Source organism: Entelurus aequoreus, linkage group LG10, assembly GCF_033978785.1.
Source record: "Entelurus aequoreus isolate RoL-2023_Sb linkage group LG10, RoL_Eaeq_v1.1, whole genome shotgun sequence".
NCBI lineage: Eukaryota > Metazoa > Chordata > Actinopteri > Syngnathiformes > Syngnathidae > Entelurus > Entelurus aequoreus.
Genome location: NC_084740.1, coordinates 67,123,783 through 67,144,130, shown reverse-complemented (window position 1 = coordinate 67,144,130; position 20,348 = coordinate 67,123,783). Strand labels below are relative to the sequence as shown.

General features: G+C 39.6%; 2 protein-coding genes across 2 annotated transcripts in view; both read right to left on the bottom strand.

Moving 5' to 3' along the window:
* Positions 1-11,520, bottom strand: part of LOC133659206 (zinc finger protein 287-like) — a 34,649-nt gene extending 23,129 nt beyond the window's left edge. The window contains exons 1-2 of the mRNA XM_062061943.1: positions 11,072-11,520; positions 4,814-5,083 (exon numbers count right to left, since the gene is read on the bottom strand). Coding sequence (XP_061917927.1) covers positions 4,814-5,083; positions 11,072-11,267 — 466 coding nt within the window. The 5' untranslated portion in view covers positions 11,268-11,520. The remainder of the gene's footprint in view (positions 1-4,813; positions 5,084-11,071) is intronic.
* A 6,325-nt stretch (positions 11,521-17,845) lies between these two features.
* The window catches only part of LOC133658950 (zinc finger protein 83-like), a 32,857-nt gene continuing 30,354 nt past the window's right edge, over positions 17,846-20,348 (bottom strand). The window contains exon 5 of the mRNA XM_062061504.1: positions 17,846-20,348. This exon is cut by the window's right edge and continues 270 nt beyond it. Coding sequence (XP_061917488.1) covers positions 19,003-20,348 — 1,346 coding nt within the window. The 3' untranslated portion in view covers positions 17,846-19,002.

Here is a 20,348-nt window from a genome sequence, read left to right as displayed (position 1 = left end):
TAGGGAGGAACTCACAGTACGTAACTTTTTAAGTCCATAGTGGCAACAAGCATTCATGAGTTCAGCTTTTTTGTGAGTAACTTTAACGTTATGCCTTTGTTGTAATGCGGGGCTGATAATAGTGTTTCTCCGGCACATTTGACTCGGTTTTGAGAGAGAAAACGCACGGTTACCAATTTGGAAATAAACGTAACGGACAGAAATATCTCAGGTTGGTTTCATAATGGATCAATGTAGCCGGGCCGATAAAGCTATATAAATATATTTAGATTTGAGTGACGCTTTAGTATAACTAAACGTTATGAAGGTGCTGGAATATTTAATGCTATTATTCAGAGGCAGACTAAAATGAATCCTTTATTATTCACAACAGAAACGTGTACAATATCTGATTCAGTTCTGATGAGTTAAATTTCTGTGTTATTATTGGTGTATGCTGCACCCCCAATGTCCACAACATGGTGCCAGTATGCTGGATTTTTTTCAATAAAATACTGGAAAGGATAGAAATGTAGTTTGTCTATTTTATCCGATTATTAATCGATCAATCGAAGCAATGATCGACAGATTAATCGATTGTCAAATTAATCGTTAGTTGCAGCCCTAATATATATATATATATATTTATTTTATTATACATATAAATAAAATAAATACTTGAATTTCAGTGTTCCAGAGGCTATCCAGTAGATGGCAGTATTGTCCTGTTTAACTTCTCCGTTCATGACTGAGTATATCATTTCGGCCATCGTGTTCAATGGAGAAGTCTGTTCTACAAAATGTACAGGCAATATAATTACATACCCGTTCCCCTTCGAACTGTCCTGGATGAACTGAAATTCTTGTTTACATTCGTTTTGGAACTTGCAAGCGTATTTCTTTATCTTGCTCGTCGACGGCGTCGCCATGTCTGTAACTTTCTCGTTCTTCTGCTTCGTCTCCTTGTTGTGAGCGCAGTTGTGCACTCTTATTCTCTAAAAGCCGTAGATGTTATGACGTCATTGGGCAGGCAAGCTGTTTATATTGTGGGAAAGCGGACGTGAGAACAGGCTGTCCCCACTCAGGTCCGCATTGAGCTGGAGGGGGCGTGGCCTCCAGCTCCAGCTGAATACAGGGAGTTTGTCGGGAGAACATTTCTGCTGGGAGGTTATCGGGAGAGGCGCTGAATACCGGGAGTCTCCCGGTAAAACCGGGAGGGTTGGCAAGTATGCTTAGATGAAACTGCTCGGCCATGGAAAAACATTCCATGAAGCTCCCTGCATACTGTACGTGGGTTAATTGGAAGGTCACATGAATTTTGGAGCTCTGTAGCAACTGATTGTGCAGAAAGTCGGCAACCTCTTTGCACTATGCGCTTCAGCATCCGCTGACCCCTCTCTGTCAGTTTACGTGACCTACCACTTCGTAGCTGAGTTGCGGTTGTTCCAAAACTCTTTCGTTTTCTTATAATAAATCTGACAGTTGACTTTGGAATATTTAGGAGCGAGGACATTTCACGACTGGATTTGTTGCACAGGTGGCATCCTATAACAGTTCCACGCTGGAAATCACTGAGCTCCTGAGACCAGCCCATTCTTTCACAAATGTTTGTAGAAACAGTCTCCATGCCTAAGTGCTTGATTTTATACACCTGTGGCCGGGCCAAGTGATTAGGACACCTGATTCTGATCATTTGGATGGGTGGCCAAATACTTTTGGCAATATAGTGTAGTCGTTGACTAATCGACTATCAAAATAATCGTTAGTTGCAGCCCTGGCCGGTATGGTGCTATTCTCGGGTCAGATTTGGTCCCCGAGCAGCCAGTTGGGTAGCCCTGTTGTAGCGTGTATGCTGCAATGTTTTAGCATCAAGAAAACATCGCTAAATCGAATGAATGAAGTAGATGAATAAATCTTCACACTATGAAAGCAACTGCAGACACCAACATTATAAAAGACAGCAAAATATTTGACTTGCAACAGGAGAGCAACTGTAAAACCTAAACATATTTATTATATAGGTTATAAATCAATTGCCAGAAACCACACAACTGAACACTGACGCCCTTTAGGTCACATGGTTGCAACCCAGTAAATAAATTGCTGGTATTCCGACACGTGACTTCTTCAATGAAGTGAGAACCAGTGGTGGGCAACCAAGCCAAGTTGGCTGTTGTACAGCAAGCAGCACGCAAACAAAACAGTACAAAATTAGCTTAAATCTTCCTGCAAAAAGCAGATACGAGCAAAAAAAATTTAACTATGCAATGGAATAGATTATTATACTTTATCAAAGAAAGATTTGTGGAGTGATATCAAGGATTATACGTCGGTCACGTTCCCAGACATATCAAACTATTGTGCTCCAGACATCCTTCTACACGACAAAACAGATTAAAGTTGGAAAAGCATGGAGGTCTACAACTTATTTGTGTGTGGCTGGGTCAAGGACATTGGTATCAAGACTCTCTTGGATAAATAGGCATCGTTTTTGTTCAGGTAAGGTTGCATTTCATGATTTAACCTTGCGTCTACTGCCATGTTTGTTGTTGTTGCACGTGCCGTTTATGAGTCGCGTGATTTTCCAGTCTTTATCAAAATATACTGTAACTATAGATGTCAACATTGTGTATGTGCTGAAAGATTCATTTATGATTGGTTATCAAAATATAACTATAGATGTCAACAATTGTGTATGTGCTGAAAGATTCATTTATGATTGGTTATCAAAATATAACTATAGATGTCAACATTGTGTATGTGCTGAAAGATTCATTTATGATTGGTTATCAAAATATAACTATAGATGTCAACATTGTGTATGTGCTGAAAGATTAATTTGTAATAATTTTTCAAAATATTACTACAGATGTCAAAATTGTGTATGTGCTGAAATATTCATTTGTCATTGTTTATCAAAATATAACTTTAGATGTCAACATTGTGTATGTGCTGAAAGATTAATTTATGATTGTTTATCAAAACATAACTATAGATGTCCACATTGTTTATGTGCTAAAAGATTCATTTTTATAATTGTTTACCAAAATATAACTATAGATGTCAACATTGTGTATATGCTGAAATATTCATTTATGGTTGTTGTCTGGTAAAAACTTAACTCTTTTAGGTTTTGCTCGCATTTGCTTTCCTTTATTTAGACTCACCGAGTTGGTGCTTTTCGAAACACTTGTAGAATACGTGTTTAAGAAATAAAAATAAAATATCAAGATAATACTTAAATGGGAAATAATAACGGTTAAAAGTATATCAAACAAACCTTTAATGAAGTGATCACTGCAAACTCATGCATTCTTCGACTCTGCTCCCTTGGACTGAAGTGTGCACTGCTTTTGTCATGTTACGTAAAATCTTGCCCTCTTCCGCCCTTTTTGATTACCTATCGAGGAACTCTGAAGAAACGCTTATCCTTTTCGCGATTTGAATGATTCGTACAGCCGAAAACACAAGCATAGGGCATTTTTTCTTCGAGAAAGGCTAAATGGCGCCAGTAGGGCTGCAACTAACGATTAATTTGATAATCGATTAATCTGTCGATTATTATTTCGATTAATCGATTAATAATCGGATAAAAGAGACAAACTACATTTCTATCCTTTCCAGTATTTTATTGAAAAAAAACAGCATACTGGCACCATGTTGTGGACATTGGGGGTGCAGCATACACCAACAATAACACAGAAATGTAACTCATCAGAACTGAATCAGATATTGTACACGTTTCTGTTGTGAATAATAAAGGATTCATTTTAGGCTGCCTCTGAATAATAGCATGAAATATTCCAGCACCTTCATAACGTTTAGTTATACTAAAGCGTCACTCAAATCTAAATAGATTTATATAGCTTTATCGGCCCGGCTACATTGATCCATTATGAAACCAACCTGAGATATTTCTGTCCGTTACGTTTATTTCGAAATTGGTAACCGTGCGTTTTCTCTCTCAAAACGGAGCCCCGCGTTGCAACAAAGGCATAAAGTTAACGTTACTCACAAAAAAGCTGAACTCATGAATGCGTGTTGCCACTATGGACTTAAAAAGTTACGTACCGTGAGTTCCCTTCATCCATGGCTCCAACATGTTTCATTTTGCAGGTGCTCCTGAAGCAATGTTGTACTTCCGTGCCATTTTGCAGGAAACGGTCTTCTTTGAAGTCTTTAAAGTAAAGTGTTCCCACACTTTTGACGACTTAGGTCGTACACTTTTCTCCATTGAAGCAATAACCTCAAGATGTTTTTCTGCTGGACTATCCGTACGGTTTACCTGCGCCATTTTTCGAATGTTTCCAGACGGCGTCGTCACGTGAGCTGTACATGACACATCATTGGCTAGCTTACCTCCACCTCATGAGACGTAGCCTCATCGCCGCCCTGGCGCTGTTTTGTACTGTTTTTGTACTTACTTTAATTTTTGTTTCTCAGCTGTTTGTAAATGTTGCAGTGTATAAATAAAGGTTTATAAAAAAAATTAAAAAAATTTTAAAAATAAAAAATAAAAAAGCCTCCGCGCATGCGCATAGCATAGTTCCAACGAATCGATGACTACATTAATCGCCAACTATTTTTATAATCGATTTTAATCGATTAGTTGTTGCAGCCCTAGGCGCCAGGTACTCATTGAGTACAGAGCTAGCTTGACCACCACCAGTATTCATTGGGCGGGACGTGACGTCAGTAACATCCTAGCTATTGTTAATAAAGAGTATTTTTTTGAAAAAACAAATATACCTCCAATGCGAAGGAGAATGTTGGACCCTGGATGAAAAATCTGTTACAACCATTGTATTAGATGATATCTGGATGTTCTGCTTACTTGTACTGGGATGAAGCTGTGAGGACTCAGGTGGTTTGTCTTCACGGTCTTCAGTCTTCACAGAGACAACAATCAGTGGAAACTTGGTGAGATCAGCCTCCTCCTGCCCTAGAAGACACTCGACCTCCTCTCGCTCTTCAATGTGGGGGAGCAGTGAATTTTCCTCCTCCTCTTTAAAAATATGGGGCTGTGGATCCTGGTTCAAAGTGTAGTTCCTCCCCTGCGACTTAGGGGGGCTTTCTTTCTGATGTCCAATCCGCTGCTGGGCATCTGCAAGACACAAACAAAACCAGCACATTTTAACTTAGACACGTAGAACATTTTATAGTGCTTGAAATATGAATATTTTACAAGCGGACAATGTAATGGGAAAATGTGTAAGTTATGTCATGACGTCACAAGCAATAAAGGTATCGAAATATAGCACTGTTGGATTTGACATGAATCAGTACCCGGTAGTACAGACGGACTTCGTTTGGTACCTATAAAAGTACCGAATTCTGTACCCATCCCTACACACATACACAGCGAATACAGAGCACAGCTTGGTTTCTACAACTACTGTCCTCTGGTGAAAGGTCCAGACCCCAATTGTACAGTATATTAACATTAAGCTGGCGGCATAAGTGCCAACCGTTATCCTCTATATTTCTATTGCTTCATTTCTGGTCTATACCCAACTGTATTGTTGATTTAACATGATTCTTACATGTACAGTACAGGCCAAAAGTCTGGACACACCTTGTCATTCAATGCGTTTTCTTTATTTTCATGACTACCGTAATTTCCGGACTATAAGCCGCTACTTTTTCCCCTCGTTCTGGTCCCTGCGGCTTATACAACAGTGCGGCTTATTTACGGCCTGTTCTTCTCCGACACCGAACGAAGAGGATTTCGGTGGTTTTAGTACGCAGGAGGAAGACGATGACACAATGATTAAAGACTGACTTTTCATATACCGGTAGGCTGGTTATTTTGATAACGTACAGGCGAGCACTTTGTATTACTTCGCACCGTTGTATTATTTGTACTCTGCACGAATGCTGTTCGCCATGTCAAAGATGTGAAAGTTTGATTGAATGATTGAAAGATTTATTGTTAATAAATGGGACGCTTTGCGTTCCCAAACAGTCATCTCTGTCCCGACAATCCCCTCCGTGGTAGCAGGAACCCCTATATACTACGGTAATTACACATCAAAACCCTGCGGCTTATAGTCGGGTGCGGCTTATATATGGAGCAATCTGTATTTTCCCCTAAATTTAGCTGGTGCGGCTTATAGTCAGGTGCGGCTTATAGTCTGGAAATTACGGTATTTACATTGTAGATTGTCACTAAAGGCATCAAAACTATGAATGAACACATGTGGAGTTATGCACTTAACAAAAAAGGTGAAATAACTGAAAACATGTTTTATATTCTAGTTTCTTCAAAATAGCCATTATTTGCTCTGATTACTGCTTTGCACACTCTTGGCATTCTCTTGATGAGCTTCAAGAGGTAGTCACCTGAGATGGCTTTCACTTCACAGGTGTGCCTTGGTTGATAAGTGGAATTTCTTGCTATATCAATGGGGTTGGGACCATCAGTTGTGTTGTGAATGAGACTTTTGATCTGTACTGTATATACAGTATATACTGTATATACAGTACAGATCAAAAGTTTGGACACACCTTCTAGCAAACCAACATAAGGGTGCAATGGCGCAACAATATCTTTTTTTATCCAAACAACACAACAACAGCCATCCTAACTGTCAAAGCGTGCACACACACGAAAGTAAATTTTTACCTTGCGTCGGCGAATATTTGTGGCATTTCTTTTAACAGTCCTCGAGTTTCGGAATGGTATAAAAAGCAGTGGTGTCACCGCAAGCATTAGCGCAATCTAGCACAAGTTCAACGGCTTGTGTCTCGATTATGCCTTCGCCTCAGCTGAAATATATATGTCCGCTTAGGCATTGTTTAAAACAAAAAAACAAAACTGGTGTCATCACAGTTAAAAACTTACTGCGGTAGAAGCCACCCTTAGTCGATAAAATCCTAAAAGTGCTTCATAACCTCCTTTTCAGCTTTGTCGGTAGCTTGCATTCATTCATGGTTTTCGTGCCGACTTAAAACGTTTGTCCGTCGCCATGAAAATGCACAAAAATTGTGTAATATTTCATCCAGAAATAAACTCTACCATGATCAGATATGATCATACAATTGCACAATTGTTCGCTCTAAAAGTTTTTAAATAAATTGATGAAATACTTTATGAATTAATTGATTTGTTGATTACATTTAATGGAAATTGATTTTTAAAAGGCAATCCAAAAAGAAGGTATCATCTGTTAAAAACCCCATTTGAAAAATCCAAGACATATGAAAGTTATAGCTATTTTTCAGTTAATTGTAACTTTGCGAATAAATAAAATAATCAGAAATAAGTCCATCAAGTTTGAACTTTTTCATGAAGTGATTTTCTTTGGGTTACTGAACGAGTCCATTTGCTTTTAATTTCATGCATTTTGACAAATAATGGAGGTATGATGTTCTGAAGTTCATTTTCCAAAATATAGGTCCCATATTTTTCTATTGTCTTAATGGATAATTCATTCAATGCAAAAAAAGGGATTGATTTTTGAACTTCAAATATTCATACTGTAGTTCCCTTAAAGGAGCCATATGTAGTAATTTGGCCAGAAATGGTACGACAACCACGGTCAAAATTCTGTAGTCCCCTTCAACCCTCCATGACTGAGGTTGCCAGATACGCAGCCGAATCCGAACCCTACTCCAAGGAACTTCAAATGGCAATCAACAAGTCCTCGATGTAGGTTACTCTTGTTTATGCTTCTTGCAAAATGGATTACTAAGTAATTTTACCACATTTTTACTATATGTCGATTAACCAAATGTATTTGTAAAGTTACGCAGCAATATTTTCGTCGGGAGTCGGGACAGACTGTTGGCATTACCCTGCTAAAATGTCTAGTTTGACCGCACAGACCACCATCAAAATATTATATATAATAATATATTATATATAGCATAGGCCTACTTTGATGGCAAGCCATGGCCAACAGTAAAATGACCGCCACATTTCGTTCAGCACAACTCCATGTTGCATCCAACCTGACACACTGCATTCTCTTCCACGTACGCACGTCACCATCTTTCAGTGCAGAGTGCGATTCTATGAGCCAACCCACGTTACGCATAAATCATATAGCCTACTACCATGTCAATACACAAAGTAGAAAATCATCACATGTAATGCATTATATTGTGCCAGGCAAATACCACCCCATATGTGTTTGATGCACATACAGTACCAGAAACCGCAATTAGCCGTGCTAATGTTGGAACCCATATCCTCAGCGTATCAGCATATTGAGAAGGAAATAGGCACTGACACTACCCATATCCACATAGGTTTTATTTGTCGAAAATATATTTTGCCCTGTCAGTTGGATGACACATCGACATACAGGCTAACAGGCATATATGTTTCCCCTGTTAGCCTATATGTCAATGTGTCATTGACCGGGTTAGCATGCCAAGTATTGGTTGCAGGAACATACTACCTTTGTTAGACAAGATCATAGACTGTATTGGACAATATAGTTTACATACCAAATGTCCATTTCCATTTATTACAAGTAATAAGAAAACGTAAATGCCTAACTTACCTATCAGGGAGGAAATTAGCAAGTTTGGGGAGGGCGGGACATCGAAATGAAAACAACAAGATTTCGGGGCTGTAAATCTATTTTTTGAAATGAGCATATCCCGACTGAACTACTGTTATCAGTTATAGAGGTATTGGAAAAGAACATGATTTATTAATGCCTTTATACATATCAGGGCCATTTCATGATGACATGACATCATTACATATGGCTCCTTTAAAGTGTGGCCTCTCACAATGGTTAACATTCCAGTGGAAAAAATGTTTCCAAGGTCTTCGTAATGGTGTCAATCGCTTTGAAATATTTTGCATTTGATTTTTTTTTTGTCACGTACATAGTAATAACAGAAAGATTTGTCCTTGAATAAAAAATAATTTGTTTTGCCATTTTAAAAAGTGAATGCGTCACAAAATATGCAAATTATTATGACATCATCTCGATACTGCCGTTTAGATGGCAGTTGTGTGAGAAACGCTGTCTGCAGTTATTGATTTCATGAATTTAATATTATTATTGTTATGGCATTGTGTATGCATGGCGTGGCTCGGTTTGTACAGCGGCCCTGTCAGCAACTTGAGGGTTCCAGGTTCGATCCCCTCTTACGCCGGTCTATTCGCTGCCGTTGTGTCCTTGGGCCAGACACAGTACCCACCTGCTCCCAGTGCCACTTACACTGGTTTATCCATCCATCCATTCATTTTCTACCGCTTATTCCCTTCGGGGTCGCGGGGGGAACTGGAGCCTATATCAGCTACAATCGGGCGGAAGGCGGGGTACACCCTGGACAAGTCGCCGCCTCATCGCAGGGCCAACACAGATAGACAGACAACATTCACACTCACATTCACACACTAGGGCCAATTTAGTGTTGCCAATCAACCTATCCCCAGGTGCATGTCTTTGGAGGTGGGAGGAAGCCGGAGTACCCGGAGGGAACCCACGCAGTCACGCAGAGAACATGCAAACTCCACACAGAAAGATCCAGAGGCCGGGGTTGAACTCACGACTACTCAGGACCTTCGTATTGTGAGGCAGACGCACTAACCCCTCTTCCACCGTGCTGCCCTACACTGGTTTATATGTAGCTTAAAGGCCTACTGAAATGAATTTTTTTTATTTAAACGGGAATAGCAGATCCATTCTATGTGTCATACTTGATCATTTTGCGATATTGCCATATTTTTGCTGAAAGGATTTAGTAGAGAACAACGTCGATTAAGTTTGCAACTTTTGGTCTCTGATAAAAAAAACCTTTGCCCCCACCGGAAGTAGCGTGACGTTGTCAGTTGTTCACTCCCTCATATTTTCCTATTGTTTTCAACGCAGCTAGAGCTATTCGGACCATTACCCCATTAATTTGAGCGAGGATGAAAGATTTGTGGACGAGGAACGTTAGAGTGACGGACTAGAATGCAGTGAAATACATATTTTTTTTCGCTCTGACCGTAACTTAGGTACAAGCTGACTCATTGGATTCCACACTCTCTCCTTTTTCTATTGTGGATCACGGATTTGTATTTTAAACCACCTCGGATACTATATCCTCTTGAAAATGAGAGTCGAGAACGCGAAATGGACATTCAGTGCCTTTTATCTCCATGACAATACATCGGCGAAACGCTTTAGCTACGAGCTAACGTGATAGCATCGTGCTTTAACTGCATATAGAAACAAAAAAAAAAACCCTGACTGGAAGGATGGATAGAAAATCAACAATACTATTAAACCGTGGACATGTAACTACACGGTTAATGCTTTCCAGGCTGGCGAAGGTTAACAATGCTGTGCTAACGACGCCATTGAAGCTAACTTAGCAACCGGACCTTACAGAGCTATGCTAAAAACATTAGCTCTCCACCTACGCCAGCCAGCCTTCATCTGCTCATCAACACCCGTGCTCACCTGCGTTCCAGCGATCAACGGAAGGACGAAGGACTTCACCCGATGCGTTTGGCGGCCCGGAGACGTAGGAAGTCAAGATGAGGTCGCGGCTAGCGCGTCTGCTGTCCAACAAAGTCCTCCTGGTTGTGTTGCTGTAGTCCGCTGCTAATACACCGATCCCACCTACAACTTTCTTCTTTGCAGCCTTCATTGTTCATTAAACAAATTGCAAAAGATGTCCAGAATACTGTGGAATTATGAAATGAAAACAGAGCTTTTTGTATAGGATTCTACGGGGTACCATAACTTCCGTTAAACTGACTACGTCACGCGCATACGTCATCATACCGCGACGTTTCAGCCGGATATTTCCCGGGAGATTTAAAAATGTCACTTTATAAGTTAACCCGGCCGTATTGGCATGTGTTGCAATGTTAAGATTTTATCATTGATATATAAACTATCAGACTGCGTGGTCGGTAGTAGTGGGTTTCAGTAGGCCTTTAAATATATAGATAATGGATTTCACCATGTAAAGCGGTTTGAGTCTCTAGAGAAAGGCGCTATATAAATAGAATTCACTTCACACTTCCACAACTGTCTTACTTTCATTTCTTAAAGTAAAGTCATTCCAAGTGCTATTTCCTGTTAATGATGAATTGTAAAGTTCGTAAACATGTGAGAGTAATAAGTAAACAAACCTGTTCTGTGGAACACAACTTGATGCTTGTTGAAAACTGCGTCCAGTAGTTGACGTTGTCGCTCGTTCTCCTCTTTTGTTCGAGAAAGTTCCTCCTCGTACTCTGCTATCCTTCTCTCCAACACCACAAATATGTCTTCAACAGCCGCAGTTAGTCGCTGATTGACAAATACTCTCAGCATTTGTACTTGACACATTTTCACACAGTCACAACACTTTGCACTCAGACTTGATCTTTGCTTAGCTTAGTTAGCAGCTAGCAAGCTAAGCTAGCTAGCGGGCTAAAATAGCCTAAGAAGCTTCAAAGTTCACGGAGACGAGTCGAGTTTATGCTGACACGAACAATGAATAAAGTATAGTTTGTCACACGATATACGGATACGTACAGACGTAGAAAATAAGGATTAACGCAGACCAAGACCACAGTCCTCTGTCGCCGTCACTGCAAGATCGGTATCAGAAGGCGCAAGCGCAAAATGTCACTTCCGGTCGACTTTTATTTTTTTCTAACATAACTTTATTTTCATACTAACACGGTAATAACACGTTGTAATAAATCAATGCAATCGCTGTAAAAAAAAATGTCAGCAATATAAAAGGATACAAAACGCAACAATATATGAAAAAGAACAAGGAGAAAACAAATATATATCTAAAAAGTTTTAAGTTTATTTGTGATATTTTGATATATCAAACTCAATAGGTGGGTTGCAATCACGTGACCAAGAGGAACCGTGCACTTCTGGGTTTCAGGCGATAGTCTAAGCCACAGGTGTCAAACCCAAGGCCCGGGGGCCAGATCTAGCCCGCCACATCATTGTATGAGGCCTGCGAAAGCCTGGGAAAAATGTGTGTTAATAAAATACTTTTTTTTTTTTTTTACTAAATGCAAATAATTATTTAGATTTTGACAGGAAAAAATGCGCATCTTCTAAATGTTATCTAATCATGCCAAATATTACATTATTATATACCGTATTTTTCGGACTATAAGTCGCTCCGGAGTATACGTCGCACCGGCCGAAAATGCACAATAAAGACGGAAAAAACATATATACGTCGCACTGGAGTATAAGTCGCATTTTTGGGGGAAATTTATTTGATAAAATCCAACACCAAGAATAGACATTTGAAAGACAATTTAAAATAAATAAAGAATAGTGAACAACAGGCTGAATAAGTGTACGTTATATGACGCATAAATAACCAACTGAGAACGTGCCTGGTATGTTAACGCAACACATCATGGCAAGAGTCATTCAAATAACTATAACACATAGAACATGCTATACGTTTACCAAACAATCTGTCACTCCCGATCGCTAAATCCGATGAAATCTTCCTCTCCGGTGTCGCCTCTGGTATGTCCTTTCTTTCTGCTGCTCGATTGCCGTTCTCTGCTGCATATTTCACTACGTCCAGCTTGTAATCTGCAGTATATGATTTCCTTTTCGGTGCCCTTTTTGTTCAGCCCTTCTCAGTTTTTATAAGTCACCGCCAATGTTGAAATGATCCATTTTTATAGCTACGGACGTAGTAGCAGGTAGCATCCCATGACCCACAATGCACTTCTGCCATGACCCGCCCCCGCATAATTTCTATTGATTGACATGTGTGTGACGACCGCTGACGTGTGTGTGATGATTGATTGATTGATTGAAACTTTTATTAGTAGATTACACAGTGAAGTACATATTCCGTACAATTGACCACTAAATGGTAACACCCGAATAAGTTTTTCAACTTGTTTAAGTCGGGGTCCACTTAAATTGATTCATGATACAGATATATACTATTTTCATAATACAGTCATCACACAAGATAATCATCAGAGTACTGTATATACATTGAATTATTTACATTATTTACAATCCGGGGTGTGGGATATGGAGGGGCGGCGGGGGCGGGTGGGGGGATGGGGGTTAAGTTTGTTTGGTATCAACACTTCAGTCATCAACAATTGCATCATCAGAGAAATTGACATTGTAACAGTGTAGGACTGACTTGGTAGGATATGTACAGCAAGTAGTGGACACAGAGAGAGAGAGATCAGAAATTATAAGAAAAAGTGTCTACATTTGATTATTTACATTTGATTATTTACAATCCGAAGAGGTATGATGAGGAAGGGAGGGTGTTAGTTTAGGGTTGAAGTTGCCTGGAGGTGTTCTTTTAGTGCAGTTTTGAAGGAGGATAGAGATGCCTTTTCTTTTACACCTGTTGGGAGTGCATTCCACATTGATGTGGCATAGAAAGAGAATGAGTTAAGACCTTTGTTAGATTGGAATCTGGGTTTAACGTGGTTTGTGGAGCTCCCCTGGTGTTGTGGTTATGGCGGTCATTTACGTTAAGGAAGTAGTTTGACATGTACTCCGGTATCAGGGAGGTGTAGCGGATTTTATAGACTAGGCTCAGTGCAAGTTGTTTTACTCTGTCCTCCACCCTGAGCCAGCCCACTTTGGAGAAGTGGGTAGGAGTGAGTTCTGATCTGGGGTGGAGGTCTAGAAGTAATGATTGCTGACATTTGCTTCGTCTCTTCTATTTTACGGTAATGTGCTAATAATTTCACACATAAGTCGCTCCGGAGTATACGTCGCACCCCCGGCCAAACTATGAAAAAAAATGCTATTTATAATCCGAAAAATACGGTAGTGCATTACAGAAATAGGCAGCAGGGGTTACAGGTGCATGTGCCTCACAATACGAAGGTCCTGAGTTCAATACCAGGCTCGGGATCTTTCTGTGTGGAGTTTTCATGTTCTCCCCCTGACTGCGTGGGTTCCCTCCGGGTACTCCGGCTTCCTCCAACCTCTAAAAACATGCACCTGGGGATAGGTTGATTGGCAACACTAAATTGTCCATAGTGTGTGAATGTGTGAGTGTAAATGTTGTCTATCTGTGTTGGCCCTGTGATGAGGTGGCGACTTGTCCAGGGTGTACCCCGCCTTCCGCCCGAATGCAGCTGAGATATGCTCCAGCACCCCCCGCCACCCCGAAAGGGACAAGTGGTAGAAAATGGATGGATGGATTACAGAAATAGCTTCGTAAAGATAAAAATAAACAGTTGAATATATGCTTGTCACCTTTATGTGTGATTTATCCATTCATTTGTACATGAAAAAATATAATGATCAAGTTCATAGGCAATAATGTAATAATATGAGGTGATTACTGGTACACATTTATATCAGTGCTGTCAAATGTTTGTTTTTTGTATGATTAATCCACAGGTTATTGCCCGCATGCATAATTGTAACCTGACTCTCACCAGATCCTGCGAGAGTCAGGTTAGCATAATTGTAGTTAATTTGAAAAATGCGTCCCTATAAAGGCAGCCATTACTGCGATGTGGCCCTCAGTCCCTGGTCTAAGCCCTACTGTTTGTTTACCTGAATCTGTGCAGTTTAGTCTTATTTTGAAAGGTTTAGAGGCAAATATAAAAGCAATCAAGAAGACATTTTTAAAATGGGATGGAGTGGATTTTTACACTATTAAGAAAAATATTTTTCAAAAAGATTTAAATCATTTATCATCACCAAGAGGTTACTGTTAACTCACTTCACTTGACACTTACGGTATTTACAGAAGAAAAGATTGGAGGCACATCATGTCTTTACATCTGAGGGGTGCACAAATTAAACATTAATCCGTGAAAGACAAAGTTGGACTTATACGTGCATCGCTAAGTAACGTATTTGATTGACATAACGAGTGCAGTGCTGCTGTGTTCGTGACGCTAATGAGAAAAATTATGTTTGTTTGCAGTTGATTTCCTGCTACAAATATTAGTCTCATCTACAATTCATGTCTGCAGTTGTTTTTTATGCTGTGAAATTGATATTTTATCTCATTGTTTAGTTATAGATGTCCCTGTTGTTCAGCAATGTTTGCTTGCAATATCAAGATTCAGGATGTGCTGTTGAGCCTACCAGTTTATTAATACTGTTAAGGATATTTCTTGATGCTAACAAATATCACCAAAGACGCTATAATGTGGTCATTCCACAAGATGATGAAAGTCATATTGCACTTGCATATTGCACTTACGTGTTTTGATACGTTTTAATAGAATGTTATGATCGACGGTATCGAAAGCAGCGCTAAGATCAAGTAGCAGCAGCATGGATGACGCATCAGCATCCATAGTTAGCAATAGGTCATTAGGCATTTTTGTCAGGGTTCTGTCCGTAGATTGATTTGCCCTGAAACCAGACTGAAAGGGTTCACAGAGACTGTTAGACGCTAAGTGTTCATTTAGCTGCTGTAAAACAATATTTTTGAGGATTTTCAAGATAAAGCTGGTGGGACACCGGCCGGTAGTTTGCTATGAGGTCAGGATCGAGCTTAGATATTTTGAGAAGATGAATGACCGCTTTTTTGAATGCTAGGGGAACAGTGCCAGAGGAAAATGATAAGTTAATAATAATTAGCACTGATGGTCCTAATATTACAAACAGCTCCTTGATAAGTTTCCCAGGAAGTGGGTCAAGTAAACATGTTGTTTGTTTTGTCCCATTTACTAATCGCAGGACTTTTTCTAATGTTATTTCTTCAAAAAGAGAGAGATTATTTTGGAGGGTAATATCCGTCGTACATACATTCGTATCTGTGTTAATAAAACCCAGTTGGAGCTGGGACGAGTTATCATTAATCTTCTTTCTAATGAGTTCAATTTTCTTATTAAAGAAATTCATAAAGTCATCAGCTGTGTGGGTGGAGCTACTGGGAGGAGTCCCTTGTTGGATTAGGGATGCTACTGTACTGAACAAATATTTAGGATCATTTTTATTGAGGCAGATGAGATTGAAGTAGTAATTAGTTTTAGCTAAAGTAAGCGTGTGTTTAAAGGTTTATTAAAATTTCACTCCAAACTTGATGGAAAACCTCAAGTTTAGTCGCATAATTGTACCAGCTTTCTACATGATAGTTTAAGAGCACTGGTTTCTTCTGTAAACCAGGGGGTACGCCTTTTAGGGGCCCTTTTTTAGCTTTAGCGGTGCTATACTATCAATGGTGTTGCGCAGGCCATGGTTAAAGTTCTAAGTGAGGTTATCGATAGAGCCCACATAATTTGGGAATGGTGCCATTACCGAAGGCAGTAGGCCAGCAAGAGTCGTAGTTGTGACAGCATTAATGTTGCGGCTGCTAAAGCAGTGGTTATTAGTAGCTTGTTGACAATGAGTCAGAACTTCAAATTTGGTAATAAGGTAATGATCCGACATTACTTTAGTGTAGAGGAATACCATAACTTTGAAGGTGGTGGCACCCCGGACAAGGACTAGGTCTATTGTATTACCGCTGCGATGTGTGGGTTCATTTATTATTTGTGTTAGACCACAGATATCAATTATAGTCTGGAGCGCCAAGTACGGAAAGTCTGAAGGGGTATTCATATGGATATGAAAATCCCACATTATAATTATATTATCCGCGTGCATCACTAGATCTGCGACAAACTCTGAAAATTCACTGATAACGTCTGAATAGGGTCCAGGAGGGTGATAGATAACAGCCAGATATAGAGGAAGCAGTGTGACAGACCTCAATCAAACTATTACTTAGGTTAGGGGTAAGGTTAAGGTATTCATTATATATTAGTACTCCTCCACCCCTTTTATGGTAACGGGCAATATGTGCCCTCGTACAGTTAGGAGGAGATGCCTCGTTAAGCAGGAAAAATTCAACTGGTTTAGCCAGGTTTTGGTGAGACCAATGACGTTAAGATTGTTGTCTCTAATGACCTCACTACCTAATAACGTTTTGGGAGACAATGATCCGATGTTTAAAAAGCCCATATTATAGGTAGTGGGCTGTTTTGAGGAATTTTTGTGAAGGGTATCCGTGGTACTGATATTAATAATGTTACGTTTATTTTGTGTTGTGCGCCTTAAATCATTTTGATCACATCTAAGAATTGATATGATGGGGATCTTGAGATTATTTGCTTGGTGCTGCGACAGATTGAACGCCTCATAATTTGCCACCTCAGTAGAATGCATGTTCACCTCTGGCACAGTCACTAAAGAAAAAAACATTTTGTGAGTTTTGTATTATTCTACGAGAAATTCTATGTGTGCAGGAATTTTCCAGCCTGGCGCTGGTTAGTTCTAGCATAACTGCCTCCTCATCCGGACTAACAGACAATGTGATTTCCTGTGTCCAAGCTTGCTCTAGTGTAGTTAGTCAAGCTTGACTCAAGTAGTGGTCTATATTTCTGGAGAGAGTGAAGGCCATTCCTCCTCAGCAAGCCTGGTTTGCCCCAGAAAGAGGGCCAATTATTTAGCTAGCTGAGATAGGGGCGGTGAGACAGAGAGTGTGTGCTTTGCAAGTTTGATAAGACTACTAAATATGTTTGAGAAGGAATAAAGAAAGCTGTAAAACAATTAGAAGCACACAGATAGATAGTACTTAGCTTTTTTGCGGCAGCAGCGATCGTCAGACTTTCCCAGACGTGATGTCACGATCTCACTCATTTGCGCGGACTGGACATCGGCCAAGAGCTAATGGGCAGCCTGGCCTGGGACAGAGTTGGCTCTCTTGGTTGCTTTGTTTGGACTGTTACTGTTTCACACACATACATACATATGTACGCATATATATATGCATATATACACACATACAGTATACATGACAGAAATAGACATTAAAACACACACACACACACCCACACACGAACACTAGTACAAAAACAAAAAATTATGTCTGATAGAATGCTAAAAATGTTATGACAGACCACCTCAAAAATGGAATAAAAATTGTTTTTTTTACTGAATGAGACACTCAGAATGTACATGAAAATAAAGAATGTGGGATTTACAGTATTAACTATAAAGGATAAAACACTGAATATTAACAACATACAAACGTCACTCCTTTTTTTTACTTCTCGCACCACCTCCTTGATCGACATATTTTACAATAAAGCAAAACGCAACAAAAATGCAACAAACACTGAAATATGAACACAAACGGTAAAAAAACACTTACAATCTGATGTAATATCACTTTTCAGCAGAACTTCGTTGTAAAAAATCTGCTTCCGCATCTGTCCCTGCCATCCGCCGTTCAGGCTGGCCGCTCTGGAAACGCTCAGTGTAAACAAACCCCGCCCACACTGCTTGATGCAGAGTCTGAGCTGCTGTGATGTATATTACCGTAATAAATTGTAAATCATGCAAAAGTGCAGATTCCAACCCTTGAATACTTTGTATAGTTCAAGACTGACAGTATTTTGAAAACAGCATTGCACATCATAATGGCGGCCACAGTTTCGATGATAAAGTTCAAAAAAAAAAATTGGGTTAAGTCCGGCGGGCCAGATTGAAAATCTTAATGGGCTGTATGCGGCCAGTGGGCTGTATTTTGCTCAGAGGTCTGTTGTAGATCATCATTTGTCCCAAAGTAGCCTTTGTTGGCTCTCGTGAAGATTAGTAGTTATTGTTGAAGGAGATAGCAAAGATTGTGCTGCATCTGTGAAATTAATGCGCCACCAAAATGTTCCGGTAATGATTAAAACGTCCAAAATAGATAAATATGACATGTTATTATGATTGTGCTTGTTACTACATTACATATACACTTACATTTATTTACAAGTTAGAACTTATAAAATAAGGAAAACATATGTGTTCTTGTTTCAGATGATAGGCAAAAAAAAAAAAGTGTAGTTCCCCTTCAAAGAATCTTGGAAAATCTTAATTAAAAACATTGTATTTTTTAACATGGCAAACATTTATTTATTTTTAACCAGTACCTAAAAGATAGACAGTGTTTTGTAATTTATAACAAAAAGGTGGGCTGGCTGGTTCCCCACAGGGTCCAAACAGACGTATGGTCCAGATCTGGAATAAAGTCCAGACTTTAGAGAAGGACTGCGGTAGACCATTAGTGACTCTGCAGGAGTCCATTCAATGAAAACTTCCAAAAATGAAGTTATTCTCCTGTGTGTGTTCTCATGTGTATTTGCATACTGCGTTTGTCAGAGTATCTTTTACCACACACTGAACAATTGAAAGGTTTTTTTCCTGTGTGTGTCCCCATGTGTCTCTGCATATTACGTTTGTGAGATAATATTTTACCGCACACTGAACAACTGAAAGGTTTTTCTCCTGTATGCGTTCTCATGTGTGACAGCATCGTTCCCTTTTGAGAAAAACTTTTGCCACAGTTTGAGCAAATGAAAGGTTTTTCTCCGGTGTGTGTCCGCATGTGTCGAAACAAATTAGAGTTTGTAACAAAGCCTTTAGCACAAACTGAACAAATGAAAGGTTTTTCTCCTGTATGTGTTTTCATGTGTCTTTGCATTTTGCGTTTATCAGAGTATCTTTGACCACAAACTGAACAAGTGAAAGGTTTTTCTCCTGTGTGTGTTCTCATATGTGACAGCATTGTTCCCCTCCGAGAAAAACCTTTGCCGCAGTTTGGGCAAGTGAACGGTTTTTCTCCCGTGTGTGTCCGCATGTGTGACAGCATCATTCCCTTTCCAGTAAACCTTTTGCGACATACTGAACAACAGAAAGGTTTTTCTCCTGTGTGTGTTCTCATATGTGAAAGCATCATTCCCCTTTGAGAAAACCTTTTGCCACAGTTTGAGCAAATGAAAGGTTTTTCTCCGGTGTGGCTCCGCATGTGTCGCGTCAAATCAGAGTTTGTAACAAACCCTTTAGCACAAACTGAACAACTGAAAGGTTTTTCTCCTGTATGTGTTCTCATGTGTCTTTGCATATTACTTTTATCAGAGAATATTTTACCGCAAACTGAACAAATGAAAGGTTTTTCTCCTGTATGCGTTCTCATGTGTCTTTGCATTTTATATTCGTGAATTAATATTTTACCGCAAACTGAACAACTGAAAGGTTTTTCACCTGTATGTGTTCTCATATGTGACAGCATCCTTCTCCACTGAGAAAACCTTTTGCCACAGTTCGAGCCAAATAAATGTTTTTCTCCCATGTGTGTCCGCATGTGTTTTGTCATATCAGAGTTTCTCACAAAGCCTTTTGCACAAACTGAACAAATTAAATTTTTTTTTCGTGTGTGTGTTTGTATATGTATCTGCAGATTACATTTTAGGGAGAATATTTTACCGCAAACGGAACAACTGAAAGGTTTTTTCCCTGTGTGTGTTTTCATGTGTGATTCCATATTTACATTAACGTGTGACGTTGAGTCGTCACTATCTGATAGTGGAGCTAAGAGGTTGTCTACTTGTGATCCTCCACAGTGGTCTCCATCACCTTCTGTTGTCATGTGTTGTGGTGAGCTGCTGCTTGGAGGCT